Here is a 25726-nt window from a genome sequence, read left to right as displayed (position 1 = left end):
ATCCTTTTATAATAAGCCAATAATCTAGTAAGTAAAGTGTTTGTGGGTGTTCTCTGAGCTGCTCTAAGCAAATTAATCAAACCCAAGGCAAGTGGCATTAGAACCTCCAACCTGTAGCAAGTTGGTCTGGCAAAGAACAGGGCTTGTGAGTGGCATTTGAAGAGGGGTGGGGCAGTCTTGTTGGACTGAGCCCTTAACCTGTGGAATCTGATACTCTTTCCAGGTAGTATGAGAATTTAGGTAAGTTGTAGGACACCCTGCTGGTGTCACAAGAATTCCTTGGATGTGTGGGGAAACACACGTTGGAATTGGTTTCAAAAACTTTCACTTTGCTACTAACATTGTAATGAAAATCTGTGAGTAAATATCTTAGTGTATATGTGCAAGTATTTCAATAGAATAGGTCATTGATAGTAGAAATCTTTTAATTTTCACAGGTACTACCAAATTGCCCTCCAAGACAGTCTCGACCAATTTTCACAACCTCTTACCTTGTCTAAAGGGGCCCATTTCACTGACCAAGCAGCCTCAAGGTTCTTTCATCTTTTGAAAAAAAACAAAAACAAAAAGTTCCTCCTTTGATCCCATATCTCTGTCTAGCTCTTTCCTCTCCTTTACAGCAGGGGTTTTCTTTTGTTTTTTAAAGATTTTATTTTTAAGTACTGTCTACACCCAAGGTGGAGCTCAAACTCACAACCCAGATATCAGGAGTTGTATGCTCTACTAACTGAGCCAGTCAGGCGCCCCTGTAGCAGAGTTTTTGAACCTTGGCCCTATTGATTTCAGGGACTAAATCTTACTTGTGGGGGTTTGTTCTGTACATTCTAGGATATTCAGCAGCATCCCTGGCCTCTACCCACTAGATGCCACTAGCACTACCACCCCTCAGTTGTGACAACTAAAAATATCTACATACAAAGGAATAAAATTAGACTCTTCTACCACACACAAAAATCAACTCAAAATGGAGTAAATATTTAAATGTTAAGACCTGAGTGGCACTTAGCTGGCTCTTGATCTTGGGATTGTGAGTTAAAGCCCACATTAGATATAGAGTTTACTTTAAAATAATAGTAATAATAATGATTATTATTATTGTTATAGATAAATGATGTTAAGACCTGAAGCTTTAAAACTCCTATAAGAAAACATAGGAGGGGTGGGAAGGGACAAGATGGTGGAGCAAATGGAAGTTCTCAGCCTCTCTCATCCCTGAAATGCAACTAGAGAAATTGATCTGAGGATTAACACAACAATCTGCATAACTTGAGCCACAAAACTCAGTAGGTACATGGCATGAAGAGGTGAACTGGAGGAGACAGACACCACACAGGGTAGGGAGCTGTTTTTTGCAGAGGTCAGAGAATGGGAGGTAAGAGTGCAGGAAAAGCACTCCCCTCAAAAGTAGTTGGAGACAGAGTGGAAACATTCACAAGGGACTGAGCAAAAAATCTGTTCCCCAAAACCATTGTCTGGGAGAAAGGAGAGGGTTTCAATACCATTACGACTCTATACACGGGAAATCAGAGTAGGAAATTCCAGAGCACAATACCTGACAGTGCTCTGCTAGGGAAGAAGGGTGAATCCCCAGGAGCAAGCAGCTAGGTCTGAGAGGTTCATGGGCCACACAGGGAGAAGCAGTTCCCCTGCTTGGAGGACATTTGGTAGAGGCCATACATCCTCCCCACAGGCAAAGGTCCCAGCAGACCCCAGAGAGCAGCCATGTTTGCTGGTACTGAGACAGACACCAGAGTGCAGTGAAATCTGATGCCAGCTGTGTGTTGTGGTTTGCCAAAATCTCAGAACCTCTGCCGGTGTGCAATTGCATGAACTTTTTCTGGGGCAAGCCAGCACCTGTCCATAGTCTCTGAACCTCTGGCGTAGCGTGATGACACAACATTCCCTGGGGCAAGCTGGCACCCAGCCATTGCTCAGCAAGACCCTCTCCCAGAGGGTCAGAATGGGGCCAAGCCGCAGGGTTCTCAGAAGTGAGGGCTTTGGAAACACGGCACCATCTGAGATAAAATTCAGGAAGGAGGTGCCACCTGGCAGGCTGATGGCTTGGACACAAACAGTGTAGAAGCAGGGAGTGGAAAGAAGCCTGAGACAAAGGAGGGGTGCTTGATTGTGGGTCGGTGAGAGCACAGAGTTCCAGTGCCAGAAACTAGGAAGCTGGGTGACACCATTTTCACATCTCCTGCACATGAACATACATACACATACATGTGCGTGCACACCACACTGATCTACCCTAGCTAAGCAGGGCCACCTAGAGGAGAACAGATCCATTACACCAAGCCCTGCCCAACTGCACCTTCTTAGCACATGCCCTACATGACCACCACAAGTCCCTCTTCCTGCTTAATGTATGGACTATAAAGTGCTTCATATTCATAGTTTAAGTTCCAGGGGAAACTGGATGTAACTTCATTTGGGTTTTATTCTGTTTGCTGGTCTATTTGTTTCTTTTTTTTTTTTTTTTCTCCTTTTTCTCGGATACAGAAAGAAAATTTTATTTTTATTTTCCTCTTTTTTAAAAATAGTTTTAATTCTTTTTACTATGTTTTTTTTGTAAAATGTTTAATTCTGTTTCACTTTCTTCATCTCATTTTATTCTTTTATTACACATTTTTTTTAATTTTTAAAGTTTTTACTTTTTTCCTCTTCTTTCCCTTTTTTTCTTTCTATTCTATCAAGCTTCTTTCAACAACCAGACCAAAACACACCTAAGATATTGCTTCCTTTATTTTTGTTGTTGTTGTTTTTAATTTTTTAACTTTTCTTTTTTATTTTATTAATTATTTTTCTTCCTACAAAATGACAAAATGAAAAAATTCACCTCAGAAGAAAGAACAGGAAGATATGATAGCCAGGGGCTTAATCAACACATATATAAGTAAGATGTCTTAACTAGAATTTAGAACCACATAATAATACTAGCTGGGATTGAAAAAAGCATAGAATCCCTTTCTGCAGAGATCAAAGAAGTAAAATCTAATCAGGACAAGATTAAAAATGCTATAACTGAGATGCAATCTTGAATGGATGCCACAGTGGCAAGGATGGACGAAGCAGAGCAGCGAATCAGTGATATAGAAGACAAAATTACGGAGAATAATGAAGCAGAAAAAAAGAGGAAACTAAGGCAAAGACATGATATAAGAAATTAGAGAACTCAATGACTTATTTAAAAGGATAGCATCCAAATCATAGAGGAGTGCCAGAAGATGAAGAGAGAGAGAAAGCGGTACAACGTTTATGTGAGCAAATTATAGTGGAAAACTTTCCTAATCTGGGGAACAACACAGACATAAAAAAATCCAAGAAGCAGAGAGTACTCCCATTAGATTCAATAAAAACCATCCATCAACAGGGCATATCATAGTCAAATTCACCAAATACACAGACAAGGAAAGAATTAATGAAAGCAGCAAGGGAAAAAAGTCCTTAACCTACAAGGGAAGACCGTTAAGGTTCACAGCAGACCTATCTACAGAAACTTGGCAGGTCAGAAAGGAGTGGCAGGATATATTCAAATTGCTGAATCGGAAAAATATGCAGCCAAGAATTCCTTACCCAGCAAGGCTGTCATTCAAAATAGAAGGAGAAACTAAAAGTTTCCCAGACAAACAAAAATTAAAGGAGTTCATGACTACTAAACCAGCCCCATAAGAAATTTAAAGGGGTACTCCCTAAGGGTAGAAGAGACAAGAGAAAAAAAAAAATGACCAAAAGCAGCAAAGATCAGAAGGACCAAAGAACACCACCAGAAACTCCCAACTCTACAGGCAACACAATGGCAATAAATTCATATCTTTCAGTACTCATTCTAAATGTCAATGGACTAAATGCTCCAATCAAAAGACATAGGGTATCAGAATGGATAAGAAAACAGTCTCCATCTATATGTTGCTTACAAGAGACCCATTTTAGACCTACAGACACCTTCAGAGTGAAAGTAAGGGGATAGAGAACCATCTATCATGCTAATGGTCACCAAAAGAAAGCTGGAGTAGCCAGACTTAGACAAACTGGATTTTAAAATACTGTAACAAAAGATGAAGAAGGGCATTATATCATAATTAAGGGGTCTATCCACCAAGATCTAACAATTGTTAACATTTATGTCCCCAACGTGTAGCACCCAAATATATAAATCAATTAATCACTAACATAAAGAAACTCATTGATAATAGTACCATAATAGTAGGGGACTTCAACACCCCACTTACAGTAATGGACAGATCATCTAAGCAGAAAATCAACAAGGAAACAATGGCTTTGAATGACACACTGGACTGGACAAACTTAATATATATTCAGAACATTTCATCCTAAAGCAGCAGAAATACACATTCTTCTCAAGTGCACACAGAACATTCTCCAGAATAGATCACATACTGAGACACAATCAGCCCTCAACAAGTACAAAAAGATCAAGATCATACCATACATATTTTCATAGCACAATGCTATGAAACTTAAAATCAACCACAAGAAAAAATTTGGAAAGACCACGAATACTTGGAGATTACAGAACATCCTACTAGGGGCACCTGCGTGGCTCAATTGGTTGAGGTCTGACTTCAGCTCAGGTCACGATCTCATGATTCATGAATTCGATCCCTGCATCAGGCTCTGTGCTGACAGCTTAGAGCCTGGAGTCTGCCTCAGATTCTGTGTCTCCCTCTCTCTCTGCCCCTCCCATGCTCATACTCTCTCTCTCAAAAATGAATAAACATTAAAAACAATTTTTTAAAAAGAACACCCTACTAAAGAATGAATGGGTTAACCAGGCAATTAAAGAAGAAATTTAAAAATATATGGAAGCCAGTGAAAGTGATAACACGACAGCCCAAAACCTCTGGGATGCAGCAAAGGCAGTCCTAAGAGGGAAGTATATAGTAATCCAGGCCTTCCTAAAGAACGAAAAAAGGTATCAGATACACAACCTAACCTTACACCTTAAAGAGCTGGAAAAAGAACAGCAAAGCCCAAAACCAGCAGAAGACAGGAAAAAATAAGGTTAGAGCAGAAATCAATGATATTGAAATAAAAAAAAACAATAGAACACATCAATGAAACCAGGATCTGGTTATTTGAAAGAATCAACAAAATTGATAAACCCCTAGCCAAATTTATCAAAAAGAAGAAGGAAAGGACCCAAATAAAATCAACAAGGAAAGAGGAGGGATCATAAACAACACTGCAGAAATACAAACCATAATAAGAGAATATTACAAACAATTATATGCCAACAAATTGGGAGATCTGGAAGAAATGGACAAATTCTTAGAAACATATAAACTACCAAAAACTAAAACATAAATAAATAGGAAATGTGAAGAGACATATAACCAGTAAAGAAGTGGAATCAGTAATCAAAAATCTCCCAACAAACAAGAGTATAGGACTGGCTGGCTCTCCAGGGGAATTCTACCAAACATTTAAAGAAGAGTTACACCTATTCTTTTGAAGCTATTTCAAAAAATAGAAATGGAAAGAAAACTTCCAAACTCATTCTACAAGGCCAGTATTACCTTGATTCCAAAAACAGACAAAACCCCACTAAAGAGGATAACTATAGACCAATTTCCCCGATGAACATGGATGCAAAAATTCTCAAGATACTAGCCAACTGGATCCAACAATACATTAAAAGAATTATACACCACAGTCAAGAGGATTTATACCTAGGATGCAGAGCTGGTTCAATATCTGCAAATCAATCAATGTGATAAATCACTTAATAAAAGAAAGGATAAGAGCCACACGAGCCTCTCAATAGATGCTGAAAAAGCATTTGACAAAAGCATCCTTTCTTGATAAAAAACCTCAAGAAAAGTAGGGATAGGAGGATCATACATCAAGATCATAAAAGCCATATACAAAAGAGCCACCACTAATATCATCCTCAATGGGGAAAAACGGAGAGCTTTCCCCCTAAGGTCAGGAACACAACAAGGATGTCCACTCTCACCACTTCTATTCAACATAGTATTGGAAGTCTTAGCCTCAGCAATCAGACAACACAAAGAAATAAAAGGTATCCAAATCATCAAGGAAGAAGTCAAACTTTCACTCTTCGCAGATGACATGATATTCTATATGGAAAACCCAAAAGATTCCACCAAAACACTGCCATAACTGATCAATGAATTTAGCAAAGTCGCAGGATATAAAATCAATGCACAGAAATCAGTTGCATTCCTATACACCAATAATGAAACAGCAGAAAGAGAAATCAAGGCATCGATCCCATTTACAACTGCACCAAAAAACATAAAATACTTTGGAATAAACCTAACCAAAGAGGTGAAAATCTATACACTGAAAACTATGGAAAACTTATGAAATAAATTGAAGACGACACAAAAAATGGAAAAACATTCCATGCTCATGGATTGGAAGAATATTGTCAAAATGTCGACACTACTCAAAGCAATCTACATATTTAATGCAATCCCTATAAAAATAACACCAGCATTCTTCACAGAGCTAGAACAATCCTAAAATTTGTATGGAACCAGTAAAGATTCCAAATAGCCAAAGCAATCCTGAAAAAGAAAACCAAAGCTGGAAGCATCACAATCTGGGACTTCAAGACATATTACAAAGCTATAATCATCTTAGGGGTGCCTTGGTGGCTCAGTTGGTTGAGTATCCAACTTCGGCTCAGGTCATGATCTCACAATTTGTGAGTTTGAGCCCCATTTCGGACTCTGTGTTGACAGCTTGGTGCCTGGAGTCTGCTTCAGATTCTGTGTGTGTGTGTGTGTGTGTGTGTGTGTGTGTGTGTGTGTGTCTTTGCCCATACCTCACTAGTACTCTGTCTCTCTCTCAAAAATAAATAAAAACATTAAAAAAAAATTTTAAGCTGTAATCATTAAGACAGTATGGTACTGGCACAAAAACAGACAGATCAATAGAACAGAACAGAGAACCCAGAAATGGACCCACAAACATATGGCCAACTAATCTTTGACAAAGCAGCAAAGAATATCCAGTGGAATAAAGACAATCTCTTCAGCAAATGGTGCTGGGAAAACTCGACAGCGACATGCAGGAAAATGAACCTGGACCACTTTCTTACACCATACACAAATATAAACTCAAAATGGATGAAAGACATAAACATAAGACAGGAAGCCATCACAATCCTAGAGAGAAAGCAGGCAAAAACCTCTTTAATCTCGGCTGCAGCATCTTCTTACTCAACACGTCTCTGGAGACAAGAGAAACAGAGGTAAAAATGAACTATTAGGACCTCATCAAAATAAAAAGTTTCTGCACAGCAAAGGAATCATCAAAACTAAGGGGCAACCGGTGGAATGAGAGAAGATATTTGCAAATGACATTTCAGACAAAGGGTTAGTATCCAAAATCTATAGAGAACTTATCAAACTCAATACCCAATAAAACAAGTAGTCCAGTGAAGAAATGGGCAAAAGACATGAATAGACACTTTTCCAAAGAAGACATCCAGATGGCTAACAGACACATGAAAAAATGTGCAACATCACTCATCATCAGGGAAATAAAAATCAAAACCACGATGAGATACCACCTCACACCTGTCAGAATGGCTAACCTTAACAACTCAGGCAACAACAGATGTTGGTAAGGATGTGGAGAAAGAGGATCTCTTTTGCACTGCTGGTGGGAATGCAAACTGGTGCAGCCACTCTGGAAAACAGTATGGAGTTTCCTCAAAAAACTAAAAATAGAACTACCCTACAACCCAGCAATTGCACTACTAGATATTTATCCAAAGATATAGGAGTGCTGTTTCAAAGGAGCACATGTACCCCAATGTTTATACCAGTGCTATCAACAATAGCCAAAGTATGGAAAGAGCCCAAATGTCCATCAACAGATGAATGGATAAAGAAGACATGGCACATATATACAATGGAGTATTACTTACCAATCACAAAGAAGGAAATCTTGCCATTTGCAACAACATGAATGGAACTAGAAGATACTATGCTAAGCAAAATTAGCCAGTCAGAGAAAGACAAATATCATAGGACTTCATTCATATGTAGAATTTAAGGTACAAAACAGATGAACATAAGAGAAGGGAAGAAAAAAATAATATAAAAACAGGGAGGGGGACAAAACATAAGAAACTCTTGAACAGAAAACAAACACTGGTGCTCAAGGGGGTTTGAGTGGGAAGATAAGCTAAATGGGCAAGGAGCACTGAGGAAGGTACTTGTTGGGATGAGCACTGGGTGTTATATGCAGGTGATGTATCATGGGATTCTACTCTTGAAATCATTATTGCACTGTATGCTAACTAACTTGGATGTAAATTTAAAAAATACATAAATTAAAAATTGAAAAAAGAAAATATAGGAGGGGCACCTGGGTGGCTCAGTTGGTTAAGCATCCAACTTCTGTCCAAGTCATGATCTCATGGTTCTTGAGTTTGAGCCCCACATTGGGCTCTGCACTGACAGTGTGGAACCTGGAGCCTGCTTTGGATTTTGTGTCTCCCTCTCTCTCTGCCCCTCCCCCACTTGAGCACACTCTCACACTCTCTCAAAAATAATAAATGAACATTAAAAAAGAAAAGAAAACATAGGAAAATGGGGCACCTGGGTGGCTCAGTCAGTTAAGCACCTGACTCTTGATTTTACCTCAGGTCATGATCTCATAGTTCATGAGACTGAGCTCCAGGTTGGGCTCTGTGCTGACAGCATGGAGCCTGCTTGGGGTTCTCTCTCTCCTTCTCTCTAAATAAACAAACAAACAAACATTAAATGAAAACAAGAAAATATAGGAAGAATCTTCTTGACATTAGCCTTCACACTGATTTCTTGGATATGACACCTACTACAAGCAAGTAAGAAAGCTTTTGCATAGCAAAAGAACAATCAACAAAATGAAAACGCAACCTATGGACCGGGAGAAAATATTTACAAGCCACATATCTGATATAGGGCTAATATGCAAAATATATAAAGAACTCCTACAACTCAATAGCAAGAAAACAAGCTGATTTTAAAAAATAGACAAAGAAATTAAATAGACATTTCTCCAAAGAAGAATAACCATCAAGTACACAAAAACATCACTGATCAGGGATAGGATATGCAAATCAAAAGCACAGTAAGGTATCACCTCATACTTCTTAGGATAGCTATCATCAAAGAAAAAAGATAAATATTGGTGAGGATATGGAGAAAAGAGAACCCTTGTACACTCTTGGTGGCAATGTAAATGGGTGAGACTGCTGCCAAAAACCATATAGGAACTACTGTTCCTATGTGATGCAGTGATCCCATTTCTAAGTATATATCCAAAGATAGTAGATTCAGGATCTTGAAGAGGTACTACACTCCCATGTTTCTTGCAGCATTACTCACAATAGCCAAGACATATGGACAACAAAAATGTCCATCAACAGATAAATGGGTAAATCCAACGTAGTATCATTCAGCCATAAAAAAAAAAAAAAGAGGAAAATCCTACAATTTATGACAACATCGATGAAACAGGAGGACTTTATGCTCACTGAAATAAGCCAGACACTGAAGACAAATACTACATGATGACAAAATACCACTTACAGGATGAATCTAAAATAGTCAAACCCATAGAAACAAGAGGGTAGAATGGTGGTTCCCAGAGGCTTGAGTGAGAGACAAAAGGAAGATATTAAAGAGTAAAGGTTTAGTTATATAAGATGAATAAGTCCTAGAAATTGACTTCATAGCACAGAACGAATACTTAACAATACTATATAATTAAAATTTTACAAAGGAAGATGTTATGTTTTTTTTTAATGTTTATTTATTTTTGAGACAGAGACAGAGCATAAGCAGGGAAGGGGCAGAGAGAGAGAGGGAGACACAGAATCCAAAGCAAGCTCCAGGCTCTGAGCTGTCAACACAGAGCCCAACGCAGGGCTCAAACTCACGGACCACGATATCATGACCTGAGCTGAATTCAGATGCTTAACCAAGCCAGCCAGGTGCCCCTAGATCTTACGTTTTTAACATACTATGTATGTATATGTATATTTAAAGAAAATAGGAAACTTTTGAAGATTTATGGCATAGATTATGGGGAGTATTTTATATTTTCATAGGTGTATACCTATCTCCAAACTCATCAAATTATATACCAATGTAGAGCTTTTTGTATACCAATCATACCTCAATAAAATGGCTTAATAATAAAATCTAGGGAAACAGCCTGAGTTGGTAGTCACTGCTTGAGCAGTATCTTGAAAGAATTGCCTATACAGTTGACCCTTGAACAGCATGGGTTTGAATTTTGTGGGTCCACTTATACAGATTTTTTTTCAATAAATACAGTACTGAAAATGTGTTTTCTCTTCCCTGACTTTCTTAACACTTAAGCTTGTCTTACTGTAATAAAGTATATAATACATACAACATAAAATATGTTAATTATGTTATCTGTTAAGGTTTCCAATCAACAGTAGGCTATTAGTAGTTAAGTTCTGGGGGAGTTAAATTATACTCAATTTTCAACTGCAAAGAGGGTTGGCACCCCAACCTCTGTGTTGTTCAAAGGTCAATGGTATTTGCTGTTTTTACATACTTTTCTTTTTTCCTTACCCATTGTGGTCTTGGATGTACCTCTTAGATTATTCCACTTGGACTTCCATAACAAAATACCAAGGAATGGGTGGCCTAAACAACAGAGATTTATCTTCTCACAGTTCTGGAAGCTATAAGTTCCACATAAAGTGCCAGCAGATTGATTTCTGGTAAGAGGACTCTTTCTGGCTTGTAAACAGCCACCTTCCGAGCCTTCACTTGGCCTTTCCTCTATGCCCTCATGGGGAGAGCACTCTGTTATGTCTTGCTCTTTTATAAGAACAGTTCTACTAGATCAGGTACCCAGTCTTATGGTCTCTTTTAACTTTAATCTCTCCCTTAAAGATCCTATTCTCCAAATGTAGTCACACTGGGTGTTAGGACTTCAACATATGAAGCTTGGTATACAATTCAGTACAAAATATCCCTAGCAGTGCTCTTGCTAGGACCATCAGCGTTGCCATGGTTATCAAATCTAACAAATCCTTTCTCTTTTTTTTTTTTTTTTTTAGCATTTGACACTGTTGACCACTTTTTCATGAAAGATCCTTAGCAACAGATTTCATGACATTTTCCAGATGCTCTATCTCATTGGCTGCTCTTGCTTCCTCTCCCATGTAACTCTTGGCCTCAGTCCTTTAAATATCACTATTTCTCATAGTTGTGACTTAGACCTTCTCTTCACTCTTCTGTGTTCTCATTGACTTTTATGACCTTAAAGTATCAATACTCTGATGATGACAGCCCTGAATACTCTCCTGAACCCTAGACTTTTTCACTTAGAATCCTGTGGGCATTCCACCATTCTATCCTGTTCTCAAGCAGGATACCCATCAGCATTTTTTTCATTCTAAAAATGGTGCCACGAACCACCTCAGTTCTGAGTCAGAAGCCTAGCCTGATCCCTCTCAGAAGCCCTCAGCTGCTCCTCCTGCGTGCTTCTCAATACCCAAAGCACGTATCACACTCTAAGGTGACTATTTCCTTGCCTGACTGCCCACTATCTGGAAACTTCCTGATGGCACAGACCATGTTCCCTGTTGTATCCTCAGCCTCCAACACTGAACGACAAATTGGTGTTCAATTTTATTGAATTGGTAGATTCTCCAGCTGGAACATGATTTTAAGTACCAGTTGCGCCACTTGTATCCATCCACTCAACCACCCCAGTACCAACCCCACCCATGCTGTTAGAAGGTGGAGGAGGGACAGTAAATTAGCCCCCAAAGCTGAGAAAGTACTTTGAAACCAAAAAACAAAGCAAGCAACACCATACTGTTTACAGAGTTTTACTTAGGGTGACTAACTGACAGGGGATCAAGTAAGGAAGGATCCAGGGAGCTACACAACTACTTTCCACAAAGTCCAGACCTCAGTCCACAGATTTTATAGTGTGAGGGGATGTACAGAGGGCACTGTAGTGAGGTCAAAGGCTCTAACATGTAGCAGACCTCATGACACAATCTGTGTGCTGGGGGGAGGGGTATAGAAAACTGTTATCTGTACTAGTTACCTAAAAAAATTAACTTCTTAATGGGGATATGCCCCAGAGGATATAGCAATTATCAGTGGCACAAAACATGTATGCCATGGTTCTAAGGTGCAACAAGTACGCCTGTTATTATACTTTATGTATAATACCATGAGATAACAGCACATTGGGTATACAAGCAGATAACCTTATCCAGCCGTGAGTGGGTACACAGGCCAGAGCTGGAGTTAAAGCAGTCCTGAGCTGGAAATTATGCAAACACATATCTTTACATAAAACTGCCCTTGGAAAACTACCTTTTGCTTGCCTCCACTATGATATCTACAGAAGTATTAGGTTAGTATAAGGAATTACAAATACAGGAAGTACATGTTCATAGAGCTTACCTTAGAGACAACACTGGATGGTACCATCCATGTATCCTCATATATGCCTATCTGGAGGCATTCTTGGTCACACATCAGTAAAATCCCACATCTGCAACACCATAGATGCTACCATGCCTTATTCTTTCAAAAGTTGGGAATATTCAGCCACATATATATCTTTTTTGATACCTACTCATATTTAACTTGCACCATTTATTGACAGAATATTGATTATAAGTTGACCAGATAGGTCCTATATTTTAAAAGCATTAAAAAAAATCATTTCCCTAAAGTTTCCTTTGTTTCAAGGAATACACTGGACATAACTACAGAACACACTACTCAAACCACACCTGGATATACACATCAGTGGACCTACTATATGCCCATTCTCCATTTATACAAAATGAATAAGGTATGGTCTCTATCCTCCGGTAGTTCCTATTTATGGGGAATCTTTTATCTATTTATTCTGTCCTCAGCTCTACCATACTTTTCCCCATATTTAAAAGTCCCTAGAGAGTATAAGACAGTAATATACATGGCAGGAATATTCCTGAATAACTCAACTCTATTGTTGGTGTTACTGATAATATGGCCATTTTTGGAGGAGAAGAAAATGTTGAGAATCACACACATAAGCAATTCAATTTATTTGCTATTTTATACCTTTTAATTCTGAAGGCTTTACAATATCACATTTTCTTGCTTCTAGTTATAATAGCTTTATTAGTTCAAATCAAGGGATAATCAGGTTCTAAACTGTCGTGGTGATGTAATTAGCTCTTCTATGTAGCTGGAACTCAGAAATTTCTTTCCTATGAAATAAAAATGACATAATACATTGTCTTAAATCGGTTGTATAACAGACTCAAGATATAGTGAGAGTCATTGCTAAGGTCTTAAGAGTCCATTTTAAGGATAAAGTCATGACATTTTTGCTTTTATCAGTCTTTACTTGATGACCACTGCAAGGCAGGAACAGCCAAGTCAAAGGGCCAATAACCTCTTGCTCCCCGACACCCCAGGGGTTGGGGGTTGAAGGTGTGGCAGGGATACTCAATGCAAGACTCAGTGTAAAGAGAAGCCTGTCATGCTCCTAGCCCCTTAAGGGAGAACCTGAACTTCCCAGTACCTAACTCTACCAGCTCTAAACTGGGACACTTTGAGTGAAACTACCAAGATAACTTACAAAATCCCATACAATCCAAATAGACTACCATTAACAGTACTGGGAATTAAATGTGGAAAACTGACATAATAATGACATTCCACAGGGGCACCTGGGTCAGTTAAGTGTCTGGCTCTTGATTTCAGCTCAGATCATGATCAATTGTTCCTGAGATCAAGCCCCACATCGGGCTCTGTGATGATGGTGCAAAGCCTATGTAGGATTCTCTCTGTCCCTCTCTCTCTGCCCCTCCTCTGCTCATGCTCTCTCTCAAATAAAAATTAATCATTCAAAAAAAAAAAAAAAAAAAAAAAAAAGACATTCCACAGATTTGAAAGGCTTTGGCTCCAAACTACGTGTAAGTAAGGATCTATAGATACAGGTCTATTACCCAGTTAGAATGCTGCCATTTTTCACTGCCCACAAGCTGTGTTACTTTTAGAGGTTAGAATACACACTGAGTATGACACCCCAAACAAAGCCCTATCAATGAGACATCAAAACAGACACAATATAGATACCAACCTCTGTGCCTGCTGGCTGTTTCCTTAACTTTACAGCATCTGCATCAAATCTGTTTGAAACTTTGTAAGGTACTTTGGTTTTCCTTCTCTCACAGTTACCTGAGGGAAAAAATGATTCATACCATAACCCAAATTGCTTAAAAGCCAATGGAAAAAACAAATCAAAAGCACATCTTTCAAGAAAAATCTATTGTCCAAGATACTATCCTAGATCATTCTACATCCTTTGCCAGAAAAAATAAATCATTTGGCAAAAACAATAGTAAACATAATTTAGAGAATTCAGTTTGAAAATTACCATCTTGAATGCATATCCAAAAGTAAATTAAAGCTATCTTCTTCAGGTACACCTGGCTGGCTCAGTTGGTAAGCATTCGACTTCAGCTCAGGTTACATCTTGCAGTTCATGATTTCGAGCCCCATGTTGGGCTGTGTGCTGACAGCTCAGTGCCTGGAGCCTGCTTCAGATTCTGTGTCTCCCTCTCTCTCTACCCCTCCCCTACTCATATTCTCTTTCTCTCTCAAATATAAACATTAAAAAAAAAGTTGTCTTCTTCACAGGGCTGTGATAAGATGGAAAAAATGAATTCCTACACACTGAGGAGAGGCAAATGAGACCTTAAGAAGACTAAGGGCAAGATGGCCAGTGTTCTGGTTTAGGAGCTAAGACTGGAACTTAATTAAATTTTCTGGGGGCCCTTATGCATCCCATTCTACCTTACCTGCTTCATTTCATTTTTGCACCCCACATATAATCATCCCCCAGGCTCTACTTTGGTCCTCGCACTCATATGAGCCCCCTCCCTAAACATACGGTGGACCAAATCCCACCTTCAACCAGGTGTGCATGACCTGCTGGTCCAGTCCTCCCACCAACAACCACACAGTAAAGCAAAATAACTTCCCTTCCCAAGTTTACTTTTCCACAGATGTTACCACTTTCACTAGTACTCAAGTTGGAACCCCAGATCTTAGATATATATCTTTTACTACCATGGGTGTTAAGACCCTCCTCACTTTATATCCAATGTTTACTTAAACTGACTTTATACAGGGGTTTCAGCCATATAGGCAGAGTTCAAATTCCTCCTACACTGTACTGCCAGCTGAAGATTCCTAGAGCATACTTCTTCCTGTCCTTTATTCAATTTGCTTTGGCACCTCCTTATTGCCTAAAGGAAAAACATCTAGAAAGGGAAATATCTACTACTTTAGCCCATTCTGCTTAGACCTACCTTCTAAACTCATCACAGTTCTCCCCTCTGGCTGGCTGGTCTCACGCTCAATCCCTGGAACACACTTGACCTGCCCTGGCTGCCCATTTGATAAGCTCATGCTGCTGTCTCCATTCCCACTTCAAACCACAGTCCCCAAATTTGTATCACAATTCACTGCCTCCACTGGACTGCCCATTCTCAGCAACCACCTACCTCAATGTCCATCTCTCCTTTGCTCTCTCAACCCCACTGTCCTTTAAGACCAACCAGCTCTCCATCATCTGCTACAGCTCTTTATTTCAAATTACATTACAATTTCCTGGAATGCAGGACCTCAGAGTTGGGATCTCTGCCAATCCTGCACACATGGGCATCTATAATTGTTTAAGAACATACTTTCAAAATGGAGAAATACTATTGATGTACGGCTGCCTTTGCCTCCAGGATGCAGTATGGAACCACCACAGACAACCAAATAGGATCAGCCCATTAGTCACTTACATTCCCATGACTTGTGAGAGGCTGTCTTAGACTCCAGTCCCTTCTGCATGGCCATCATACGTTCCCTTTGGATCCTGCCATCCTGTCCTGTCACCTCATACACCATAGGGATGCTCTCATATTCAACATGCTTTAACCTGTCCTTATTTCTGGTGGGCCAGACGATAAGTTGAGGAGAGAGAGACCATTCAGGTGGCATCCTGATTATCCTGCTGGCCTTGCAAAAAATCCTTCCTTTCAAGGAATTCACAGGGTCTGGTGGACTAACCTCTTCAAAGAGGCATTCCACCACATACATTTCATCTTCAACTTCCTCTTCCAATTCACAGTCTTCTAAATCCTCGGGAAGTACAGTGTTCAAGGTAGCATTTTTCTTCAATAAATATACTCTGTTACCACTTGAGGAGTTGTTCAGGGTTTTCTGCTTCCTGTCTTTCACAGTCTTTTTAATCTTGGCACACTTTTTGAAGTTCTCATGATACTCTTCCTCAATCTCATCATTCATGGTTACTTCTTCTTCATCTGTGTTCAATTTCCTATTTCTGATTGACTTTCTCTGTGATCCTTTAGTTCTGCAGTCTGGTGATGACTCTTCATCTTTGTAAGGCATTTGCTCAGGGGATTTCTCCAACTCTGCATCCTGCAACCAGATCATATCACACTGAATCCCTTCATCCATCCCTTTGCTGTACATCTGGGCCAACCTAGCAGGGCTAGGGACATACTTTGGGTAGCTGTCCCTCTCCACCACTTCATCTGATTTCCCACACCTGACTGACTTTTCTTGTGTTGCCTTTCTGCTTTCTGGTGAAGACTTGGGAGATTTATTGTGCTCTTCATCTTGCCATTGGCTCGTATCACACTGAATGCCTCCATCAGCCTGGTTGAACTGGGCCAGCAAGATAGGGGGAGGAACATAATTCTCAGGGGAGCTGTTGCTCTGTATCATGCCAACTTCATCCACATTCACAGGGAAGCCATGGCCCCCACTACCATTGTCACGCATGCTTTCCCCAATGCTAAGGGGACTCTGGGATTTGGACTGTAGGCTCAGGTCCTCAATGGCTTTATTGCTGGAACAGAGTGACCTTTCCTGCTGGAGCTTGTAGCCATCTCCAGAAGATGGGCACAGATTTGAGTTCAGGGTATTCTGGATTCTATCTCTGTCTTTTGCTTCATCTGGAGATTGGGGAGCGGTTGCATAGTTTTTTTCTTTACCCAAGTTCATATTCATGGTGGAGCCCAACTTTACCACATCATCATGTCTTACATCATGACACTGCTCCAACCAGACAGTGCTTTCTTCATCTTTACATGTAATGCCCTCTGTACCCTCATGAGGGAAAGTTCTACTTTCCCAAGAACTCTGTGAAATCCTATTGTGCTGCGCCATCTTCTCTGGCATGGCTTTACCATAAGCTAGGTCATACAAACGCATAGTTTCCTTCAAAGTCTTCCAGAACTGTGTTACAGGGGATCCTTTGCTCTGTTCTAGCCTCATTTTCTCTTTCTCACATGCGTAGCTTCCATGAGGTGATGTCCTATGCAGGCGGTTATTAGAAGGGCTCTTACCATGTAGCTCCCTCTTCTGGGCAACAGAAGACAAAACGCCATCTGTTTCTTCAGGAATGTCGTCCATTTCTATGTCAATATTAGAAGTAGGGATACTGGTCACCATATCACCTTCTGAGTGGGTGTCTTGTTTCTGAGTCATGTTCTCAGCCTGCTGAGGTTCAGTCTGAGTCTCTCTCGTTTTCATTTTCTTTCCATAGCCACTAGAGTGCTGGAACTGTGCCGTGCTATAAAACATAGGTCGTCGGTTAAGTGTAATGGGCAATGGTGACTGAGGAACAAGGAAGCCAGGATACTCACTGAGTACCACTGAATATGGAAAATACAGACTTCCATTTCTGAAACCTGGAAAGAGAATACAGTAGTCAGTGACTCTGTCTCCTGCAGCCGGTCCCAACATTCAGCCAGTACGTAGCCATGTGGCCACACCAATGATTAAAATATGGCTTCTTCCATGTCTTTTGGCATCTAATGGCCCCACTTTCTCCCTGGATATCCTCAGGATTTTACAAGTGAAAGGGCAATGACCAGAACAGTGAGGCCTCCAGCACCCTCCTTCGCTACAATGGTGAGCATCTGATCTGACTGGTTGGTTGCCAGGCCATCAGATAGTGTATCATAAATCACCCCTACTTAGAGCAGCTCTTTTTCAAAGAGACCAAGCACCCACTAAGCATAATTCAGCATAGTCACTGCTGAAGAAAGAATATAATTCACTTCAGGTCTTACAGGGTAAAGAACAAAAGTCCTTTGTATGTATGAGCATTTCTAAACCTATTTATTCAGCACTATTCCCTCACAGACACATCTTTCCCCATTTTCCATTCTACAGAAGTAAGCAGTGCAATGGTGCCAATAATGCCAGACACATTTCTCTTGTATAAATTCATTTTGGGAAAGGTATATACAATTGACAAATGAAGTTAAGATATAACCTCTAAAAAAAAAACTTCTAAATATATAAAAGCAATAGTTCTATTCAGATCAGCATTCACAAGGCAATTTATTCAATATGGTGAGATTGATCTTATGAACTCAATTTCACTGTTGTACTGCATCAAAATGCCTCTTGGACCTGGCCTAATGTATTTATACATTTTTATAATGTATGTTTATACATACAACCTTCATATAAGGGTTCTTCTCTTATTGAAAAGAAGCAGACAAGTCTCAGCTTGGAGTTCAAGATTGTCTACAGAGGTTTGAAGTCAACAGGATGAAGTTCATATACCTAAAGAGACAGATAACTTGCCACCATACATATTGTACTGTAGCATATGGTGGAACAAAATACCTTAATAGGACGTCCCTGCCACCAGAATCCACCACAGGAGTCACCCTTTGCAAAAACATAGATGTTAGAATTGGGTTTTTGTCTCCCAGTAATCAGTAAAATCTAAGTGATCTCCCACATTTTTACCTCAGTAACTACTAGTAACTTCCTTGACCCATCTCTTTGATATATTATCATAGATTTGTGATCCACACTACTACCAGAATTATTATTTTATAATTAAGTTTGTTTATTTATTGAGAGAGAAAGAGAACAGAGAGAGGGGCGGAGAGAGGGGCGGAGAGAGAGGAGAGAGAGAGAATCCCAAGCAGGCTCTGCACTGTCAGCATGAGCCCAATGTGGGGCTCAATCTCACGATCATGACCTGAGCTGAAATCAAGAGTCAGATGCTTAACCAACTGAGTCACCCAGGCGCCCATACCAGAATTATCTTTATGACTCAACTGTGATCCCTCCTCATTCCAGAGACAGTATTTGAAGGGCTTATCACTGCCAGTCAGGAGATGAGGAACAATGACCCCATCCCTTAGGATGCCATAAAGGCCCTCATTATCTGGTTTGTCACTGTATCATCTCAGTCTCCCACTAAGTCTATAGGCTCTAGCCATATGTGGGTTCCCCCTCAGGTCAACTACTCTTCCCTTTTCTGGGACATTCTCCTTCCACGTGCCTTTCCAACTGCCACCAAAATCTTGGAAGGAAGGAAAGAAAGATAGCGAGGAAAAGGAGGGGAGGGGAAGGGAAGGAAGGGAAAGAAGAAAAAGAAAGCCCACCATTCTGTAATAGACGGATCTTGAGGGCATTTTCTTAAGAGAAATTAGTTGGACAGAGAAAAACAAATGCTGTATATCTCCCTTAATATGTCAATTTAGTCCTCTATTTCAATTGTACAGCACTGTGTACTACATATCTAATTAACATTAAAAGGTGGTAGACACCACAACTTATATGGTTAACTAGTCTTCAAAAAAGCAGGAAAGAATATCCAATGGAAAAAAATGGTCTCTTCAACAAATGGTGTTGGGAAAACTGTACAGCAACATGCAGAACAGTGAAACTGTACTACTTTCTTAAACCATACACAAAAATAGGTTCAAAATGGATGGAAGACCTAAATGTGAGACAAGAAACCATTAAAAGCCTAGAGGAGAAGAAAGGCAGCAAAATCTTTGACCTCAGCCATAACTACTTCTTACTAGACACATCACCAGAGGCAAAGGAAACTAAAAACGAACTACTGGGATTTCATCAAGATAAAAAGCTTCTGCATAGTGAAGGAAATAATCAACAAAACTAAAAGGCAACCTATGGAATGGGAGAAGATATTTGCAAATGACATATCTGACAAAGGGTTATTAGTATCCCAAATCTATAAAGAACTTATCAAACCCAAAACCCAAAATACAATCCAGTGAAGAAACAGGCAGAACACATGAACAGACACTTTTCCAAAGAAGACATCCAGGTAGTGAACAGACACATGAAAAGATGCTCAACATCACTCATCATCAGGGAAATACAAATCAAAACCACAATGAGATACCACCTCACACCTGTCAGAGTGGCTAAAATTTACAACACATGAAAAACAGGCGCTGGTGAGGATGTGGAGAAATGGAAACCCTCTTGCACTGTTGGTGGGAATGCAAACTGGTGCAGCTGCTCTGTAGAGCAGTACGGAGGTTCCTCAAGAAACTAAAAATAGACCTACCCTACGATATAGCAATTGCACTACTAGGTATTTACCCAAAGGATACAAAAATACAGATTCAAAGGTGTACATGTACCCCAATGTTTACAGCAGCATTATTAACAATAGCCAAACTATGGATCGAGCCCAAATGTTCATCGACTGATGAATGGATAAAGAAGATGTGGTATATACATACAATGAAATAGTACTGAGCCATCAAAAAGAATGAAAGGTTGCCATTTGCAACAACATAAATGGAGCTAGAATGTATTATACTAAGCAAAATAAGTCAATCAGAAAGAGACAGATACCATATGATTTCACTCATATGTGGAATTTAAGAAACAAAACAGATGAACATATGGGAAGGGATGAAAAAAAGAGGAGAGAGGGAAAAAAACACAAAAGACTCTTAATGGTAGAACACAAACTGAGGTTTGATGGAGGGAGGTGGGTTGGGGATGGGCTAGATGAGTGATGGGTATTAATGAGCACCTGTTAATATATATATTGATATATATAATATATATAATGAGCGCCTGGGTGGCTCAGTCGGTTGTGCATCCGACTTCGGCTCAGGTCATGATCTCACAGTTCATGGGTTCAAGCCCTGCATCAGGCTCTGTGCTGACTGCTTGCTCAGAGCCTGGAGCCTGCTTCAGATTCTGTGTCTCCTTCTCTCTCTGCCCCTCCCCCACTCACACTTTGTCTCACTATTTCTCAAAAATAAATAAAAGTAAAAAAAAATTTTTTTTAATGAGCACTTGTTGGGATAAGCAATGGATAAGCACTTACATAAGCATCATGTAAGTGATGAAATCACTTGGTTCTACTCCTGAAACCAATACTGCACTGTATCTTAACTAAAATTTAAATTAAAAAAAGGTGGAAGACACCTGATTCTGGATGTGTAAGAAGGTTGGAAATCACTTACTCTGAACAAAATAAAAAAGCTGAACTGATAAACCAAGAACTCTTCTCAGATCCTTCACAGCAGTAGGTTATAGGACAAAGTACTATCCCCAATGCTGGAGAGAGATGTGAATGGAGATAACCACAATTTACAGGAACACAAATCCAATAGCTAAAAACTCTACAGAAACTAGTGATAGGGTAGGGAAACCTGAACTGTTATTGTCAATTTCAGGCTCAGTGTCAATACATCTGAGAGTTAAAAACTTCAAGGGGACCCTTTGCTTTTTTGAGTTTTATCTACAGTAGCTCAACCAGTTTCTCATGGTAAATCTAGGAGAAAAATTCTCTGTGCTTCCCCCAGGGAGAGTGGAAAAGAAGAGGCATTGTGACATATGCCAGGAAAACTCTACTCTTAGCAAGCCAGATCTCAGAACAAGCTAGTTAACCAGGGCCTAAATGACCAGGGGGTTAGGCAAATACTTATCTCAAACCCACCCTAGCCACCCTTCCTTACCCAATGGGAGGAGGAAGGTGAAGTATATGTGTAATTCATTGTCCAAAGGCACAAACCTAAAATCACAGTCCTTCTATAACTGTAAAACTATGATCTCTGTCCCATCTCCACAACTTAACACATCACTAAAGGCCTAAATTATTTAAGAGCACTACAACAGAATACCTACCAATCAAGAAAACATTACAAGACATACTAAAAGGCATAAACTGTGGTCTACAAAAAAATTCACATTAAATAAGAAGACAGGGATGAAAAGTAAACGCATGGAGAAAGATGTACTATACTAATACTAATTGAAAGAAATGGACAAGCTTTATTTCTTTCAGACAGAGCAGACTTCAGAACAAGGAAAGTGATCAGGAATAAAGAGTGGCATTATATGAAAGATCAATTCTTCACTGAAATTACTTCAGAAATAAGCAGAGTTATGGAGACAGTAAAATGACTAGTGGTTGCCAAGGGTTAGGGAGGATGGAGTCATTAACAGGCAGAGCAAAAAAGATTCTATTACCAGCTGGAAGCAATGACAAACTCAAAAGCACTCCTTGTCACACCAAATTTTCTACCTGGAAAACAAGTTGCATAAAGTACAGAACATGTTTTACGTATAGTATAGTAAACTGTGCTGCCTAAAGATCCCTCCCACCCTATAATGTATAGTAAACTGTGCTGCCTAAAGATCCCTCCCACCCTATAATGCATGAAATCCCAGATGTCTACCTTCCAAACTGCTAAGCCTCCTCATTCTTCTCCCAGAGTACTTTTTTGACCTCACATAAAAGCTTTTAGAATCTTTAGGCCTTGTTAAAAAAAGATTATAGGGACTAGGAGCTCTAGGTCCCTCTACTAGACTAGTTTAATAAAATTTTGGTTTGACTCCTGTGTAACTCTGGGCAAGTCCCAGACTCCGAGCCTCAGTTCCCCCATTTGTGAAACAAAGACAGCAATAATACCTAGTCCATCAGGTTGTTGAGGTCAAATGAGAGAACCTACGTCCAGTATTTAGCAGAATAACCGGCATATAGCTAGAAGTCAAATGTTACCTATTAAAATGGTGAACTTCAAACACTGCCCCTATGTGCTGCCATAATCTCTTCTGTGTCAGGACAGAGTGAGGAAAGGGAGATCATGGATTCAAGTATTAGAAAACCTCAGGCGTTGCTTTAGGGGGTAGGGTCTCTAACCGCACTGAACTTCTTGGACTTCTTACCTGCCCCAGGAACAGAGAATGGATTATAGGTGGGACTCTGGCACCACGGACTCAGGTAAGGCTGCTGGCCCATGGCGTGCACATAAAAAAAGGGTCTGGCGTTACTGCCCTCGAAATGTGCGTTTTCTGAAGAGGCGTTCATGTCCTAGGCTGAAAGACAGGTGTTCATATTTAGGAAGGGGCAGTCGCACTCAAGTGCCATACACTACAGTTAACGGAGAAGTTCTCCTGTTTCCCTTCCAGAATTCCAAGTCTGGGTGGAAGGGTCCTCACCTCTTCTGGCTGGCCTGGGATCGCGGACACAGGGCTGCGCGGCGTTGGGGACCCGGGCAGCGTTGCCCACAAGCCCGGGCCGCATCTCGCACAAACAAGTCTCGGCTTCCCCAAGCAGCAGCAGCAGCAGCAGCAGCACAGAGTGAAGACTGAGGCCAGGAGAGAACTTGCCGCAGCGCCTCGAACGTGACGGGCTGTGCCCAGGAGCTCCACTCCAGGGCCATCACTTAGGCCTGGCCTGCAGCGCCCTCGTCCTGTCTCTCGGGCGTGCCCACCGCGCCCCTTCCCCGGTCCAGAGGAACCCATCCCGGGGGACCCAGCCTCTCTTTACCTACGACTCACACCCCACTCCCTGTCCTGCAAGTCAGTCGCCTCCACTCCCTCGGCACCCAACCCCACCACTCACCGTGTTCGGTACGCCCACCTGCTCTAAGCCAACCTCCACAACCCGGAACGTCTCTGACACCTGGGCCTTGGCTCCCACTTTTATCGGCTCCGCGCGCTGCGCGGGCCTCCCACAGATGGCTCACGCATGCGCCCTGGGCGAGGATCGGAGCCTGACTGCTCCTCCCAAGGACACCTGGAGAAGCCTTGGAGCAGTTTTCGGCACCATGCTCGCTCCGGCGCCTGGACGCCCTGGTGTTGGCGCTTCCAGAGGACGGGTCGGTTCCCTGTCCCACTCGCTCTCCCGGACTGTCCCTTCCATTTGAGTGTGTTCGGTGAAGACAGCTTGTCTCCCCTGCTCTGAGCCCCTGGTCTTCCTTCTTGGGCCTAACACCCCTGACACGAAGGAAGAGGAGCTGACGGAGGAGAAGGAGAGAGGAAGGAGGAGGCTAGCCTGGACCGTGTGGACCTGAAAGTAGGCGATTCATAAGGGAGGGGCGCTCCAGCCCCTACCGCTGCGGAGAGTAAAAGCAGGGGTGCAGAGGCTCTGGCAGTTAGCGCGCCCTGGGTTGGGAGAGTGAGGAACAGAGGGCCTGGGGAAGTCGTCTGTGGTCTGGTACATGGGCAGTTGGAGAGAGAAGCTGGCACACACGGACTCCGCTTTTTTTGCATGGGAAAGAAAGGAAAGGCCTAGGATCGTAGTTAATGGGAGTCGTGGGGTTGTAAGGATTATTGTAAGTTTTTTGTTTTGTTTTTAAAGCGAGAGATTTAGGTATCTGTAAGGCCAGAATGGAGAGACAGGGAGATGTTACCTATAGTGGAGAGAGAAAGGATGTTAGGAGGATGTTCTGAGGAAGCACAAGGTGAGGTTAGCTAAGCCTGGTTACAATGCTTTGCCTTGGACAGAAGAAAGTTACTGAGATAGGCGGGAAATGAAGTCCTGAAGGCAGGAATTTCGGTGCTTTAGCATCTGACAACCGTGATTTTTTTCAAAAGAGGGCAGGAATAAGACTTGCTGGGAGCATTGAAAATTTGGGATGACTGCATTACTTGGTAGAAATTGTGTTTCACAGAATTTGCCGTGGGTGAAACAGAAGAAAGATTTTCTTTCACATGAAGAACTCTGGAGGCAGACTGCCTGAGTGCTGGTTTGGTGGTGTCTTGGCATCACAAAGTACCCAATGTCTTCTCTTCCTACTCCAACTAAGTGCTAAGAATTTAGCACTGGTTTCCTTCTTCAACCTGCATCATGATCCAAGATTCCTGCTCCAAGTACAAAGGTAGGGAAGGTAACGGGAGAGGATAAAGAGCAGAGCAGATGGTGCACACAGCAACTTCTGCTCTGTCATTGATCTTTTTCTGAAGGAGTAATACTAGAAAACTCCTGCAGTTTCAGATCATTATCTCTGTCACTAGTTACCCACAGCTGAAAGGATTTTGAGGAGCTCTTATCTTTTAGCAGGGCATGTTGTCACTTATAATAAGGTGGGATGCTGTCACCAAGAACGAGGGGAGAATAGGTACTAATTAGGTAAATAACTGCTATATATTGCTTTAGTTAATGGAAGAATCAGTAATTTCCCACTTCCCTTCACTTATATGGAGTCCAATCATCATCATCCCTTCTTCCCTTCACAGCTAAATTTCTTTATAAAAGGTCATAAACACTCAGGCTTCTCCACCTCCTGCTCCTTCACTCACTGCAAATCTTGATTTTGTTACCACCGTGTTCACTCATCCACCCTCACCAAGAACACTAATGAACCCCTTGCTGCTAATGGCACGGAAACTTCAGTCCTCATGTCACTAAACCTTGCCTCTCAGGTACCAGCCCACCTCATTCTCCTTCCTCTCTGCTTGCCCTTCTTTTTTTTTTTTTTTTTTTTCTTTTTTCCTGCTTGCCCTTCTTAAAGTCTTTTACTGGCTTCTCTTCTAAAATTTCTGTCTTCAGTGTTCACATCCTCTATGTTACGGTCCTTATGTTTCCTCTCTCTTATTCCACCTTCTCTCTCTGCATT

The 25726-nt window shown here is 41.0% G+C and overlaps 2 protein-coding genes across 3 annotated transcripts in view; one reads left to right on the top strand and one right to left on the bottom strand.

The window, feature by feature from the left end:
* RP9 (RP9 pre-mRNA splicing factor) overlaps positions 1–25726 on the top strand; it is a 196191-nt gene that overhangs the window by 23645 nt on the left and 146820 nt on the right. The gene's annotated exons all lie outside the window — the stretch shown is intronic.
* On the bottom strand, positions 13076–23929 carry LOC122209615. 2 transcript variants are annotated; one of them, XM_042921631.1, is made up of 5 exons: positions 23731–23929; positions 23052–23201; positions 15851–17767; positions 14134–14231; positions 13076–13255 (listed from the first exon to the last, which is right to left on the bottom strand). In XM_042921631.1, the coding sequence occupies exons 2-5, from the start codon at positions 23191–23193 to the stop codon at positions 13241–13243; spliced, it is 2172 nt and encodes a 723-aa protein (XP_042777565.1). In that variant the 5' UTR covers positions 23194–23201; positions 23731–23929; the 3' UTR covers positions 13076–13240. The 2 variants fall into 2 exon arrangements, with proteins under 2 accessions (XP_042777565.1, XP_042777575.1); XM_042921641.1 differs by lacking the exon at positions 23731–23929 and adding an exon at positions 23325–23573.

Source organism: Panthera leo, chromosome A2, assembly GCF_018350215.1.
Source record: "Panthera leo isolate Ple1 chromosome A2, P.leo_Ple1_pat1.1, whole genome shotgun sequence".
NCBI lineage: Eukaryota > Metazoa > Chordata > Mammalia > Carnivora > Felidae > Panthera > Panthera leo.
This window is presented reverse-complemented; position numbering and strand designations above follow the sequence as displayed.

What these genes read in the sequence shown, in the direction of transcription:
- LOC122209615 (XM_042921631.1), bottom strand. Translation starts at nt 23,193, where the DNA reads ATGAACGCCTCTTCAGAAAACGCACATTTCGAGGGCAGTAACGCCAGA. An exon ending in ATTCTCTGTTCCTGGGGCAG is followed by an intron (nt 17,768 to 23,051) that starts GTAAGAAGTCCA and finishes TTCTCTTTCCAG; the next exon opens with GTTTCAGAAATGGAAGTCTG. An exon ending in CTCTCACAAGTCATGGGAAT is followed by an intron (nt 14,232 to 15,850) that starts GTAAGTGACTAA and finishes TTTTTCCCTCAG; the next exon opens with GTAACTGTGAGAGAAGGAAA.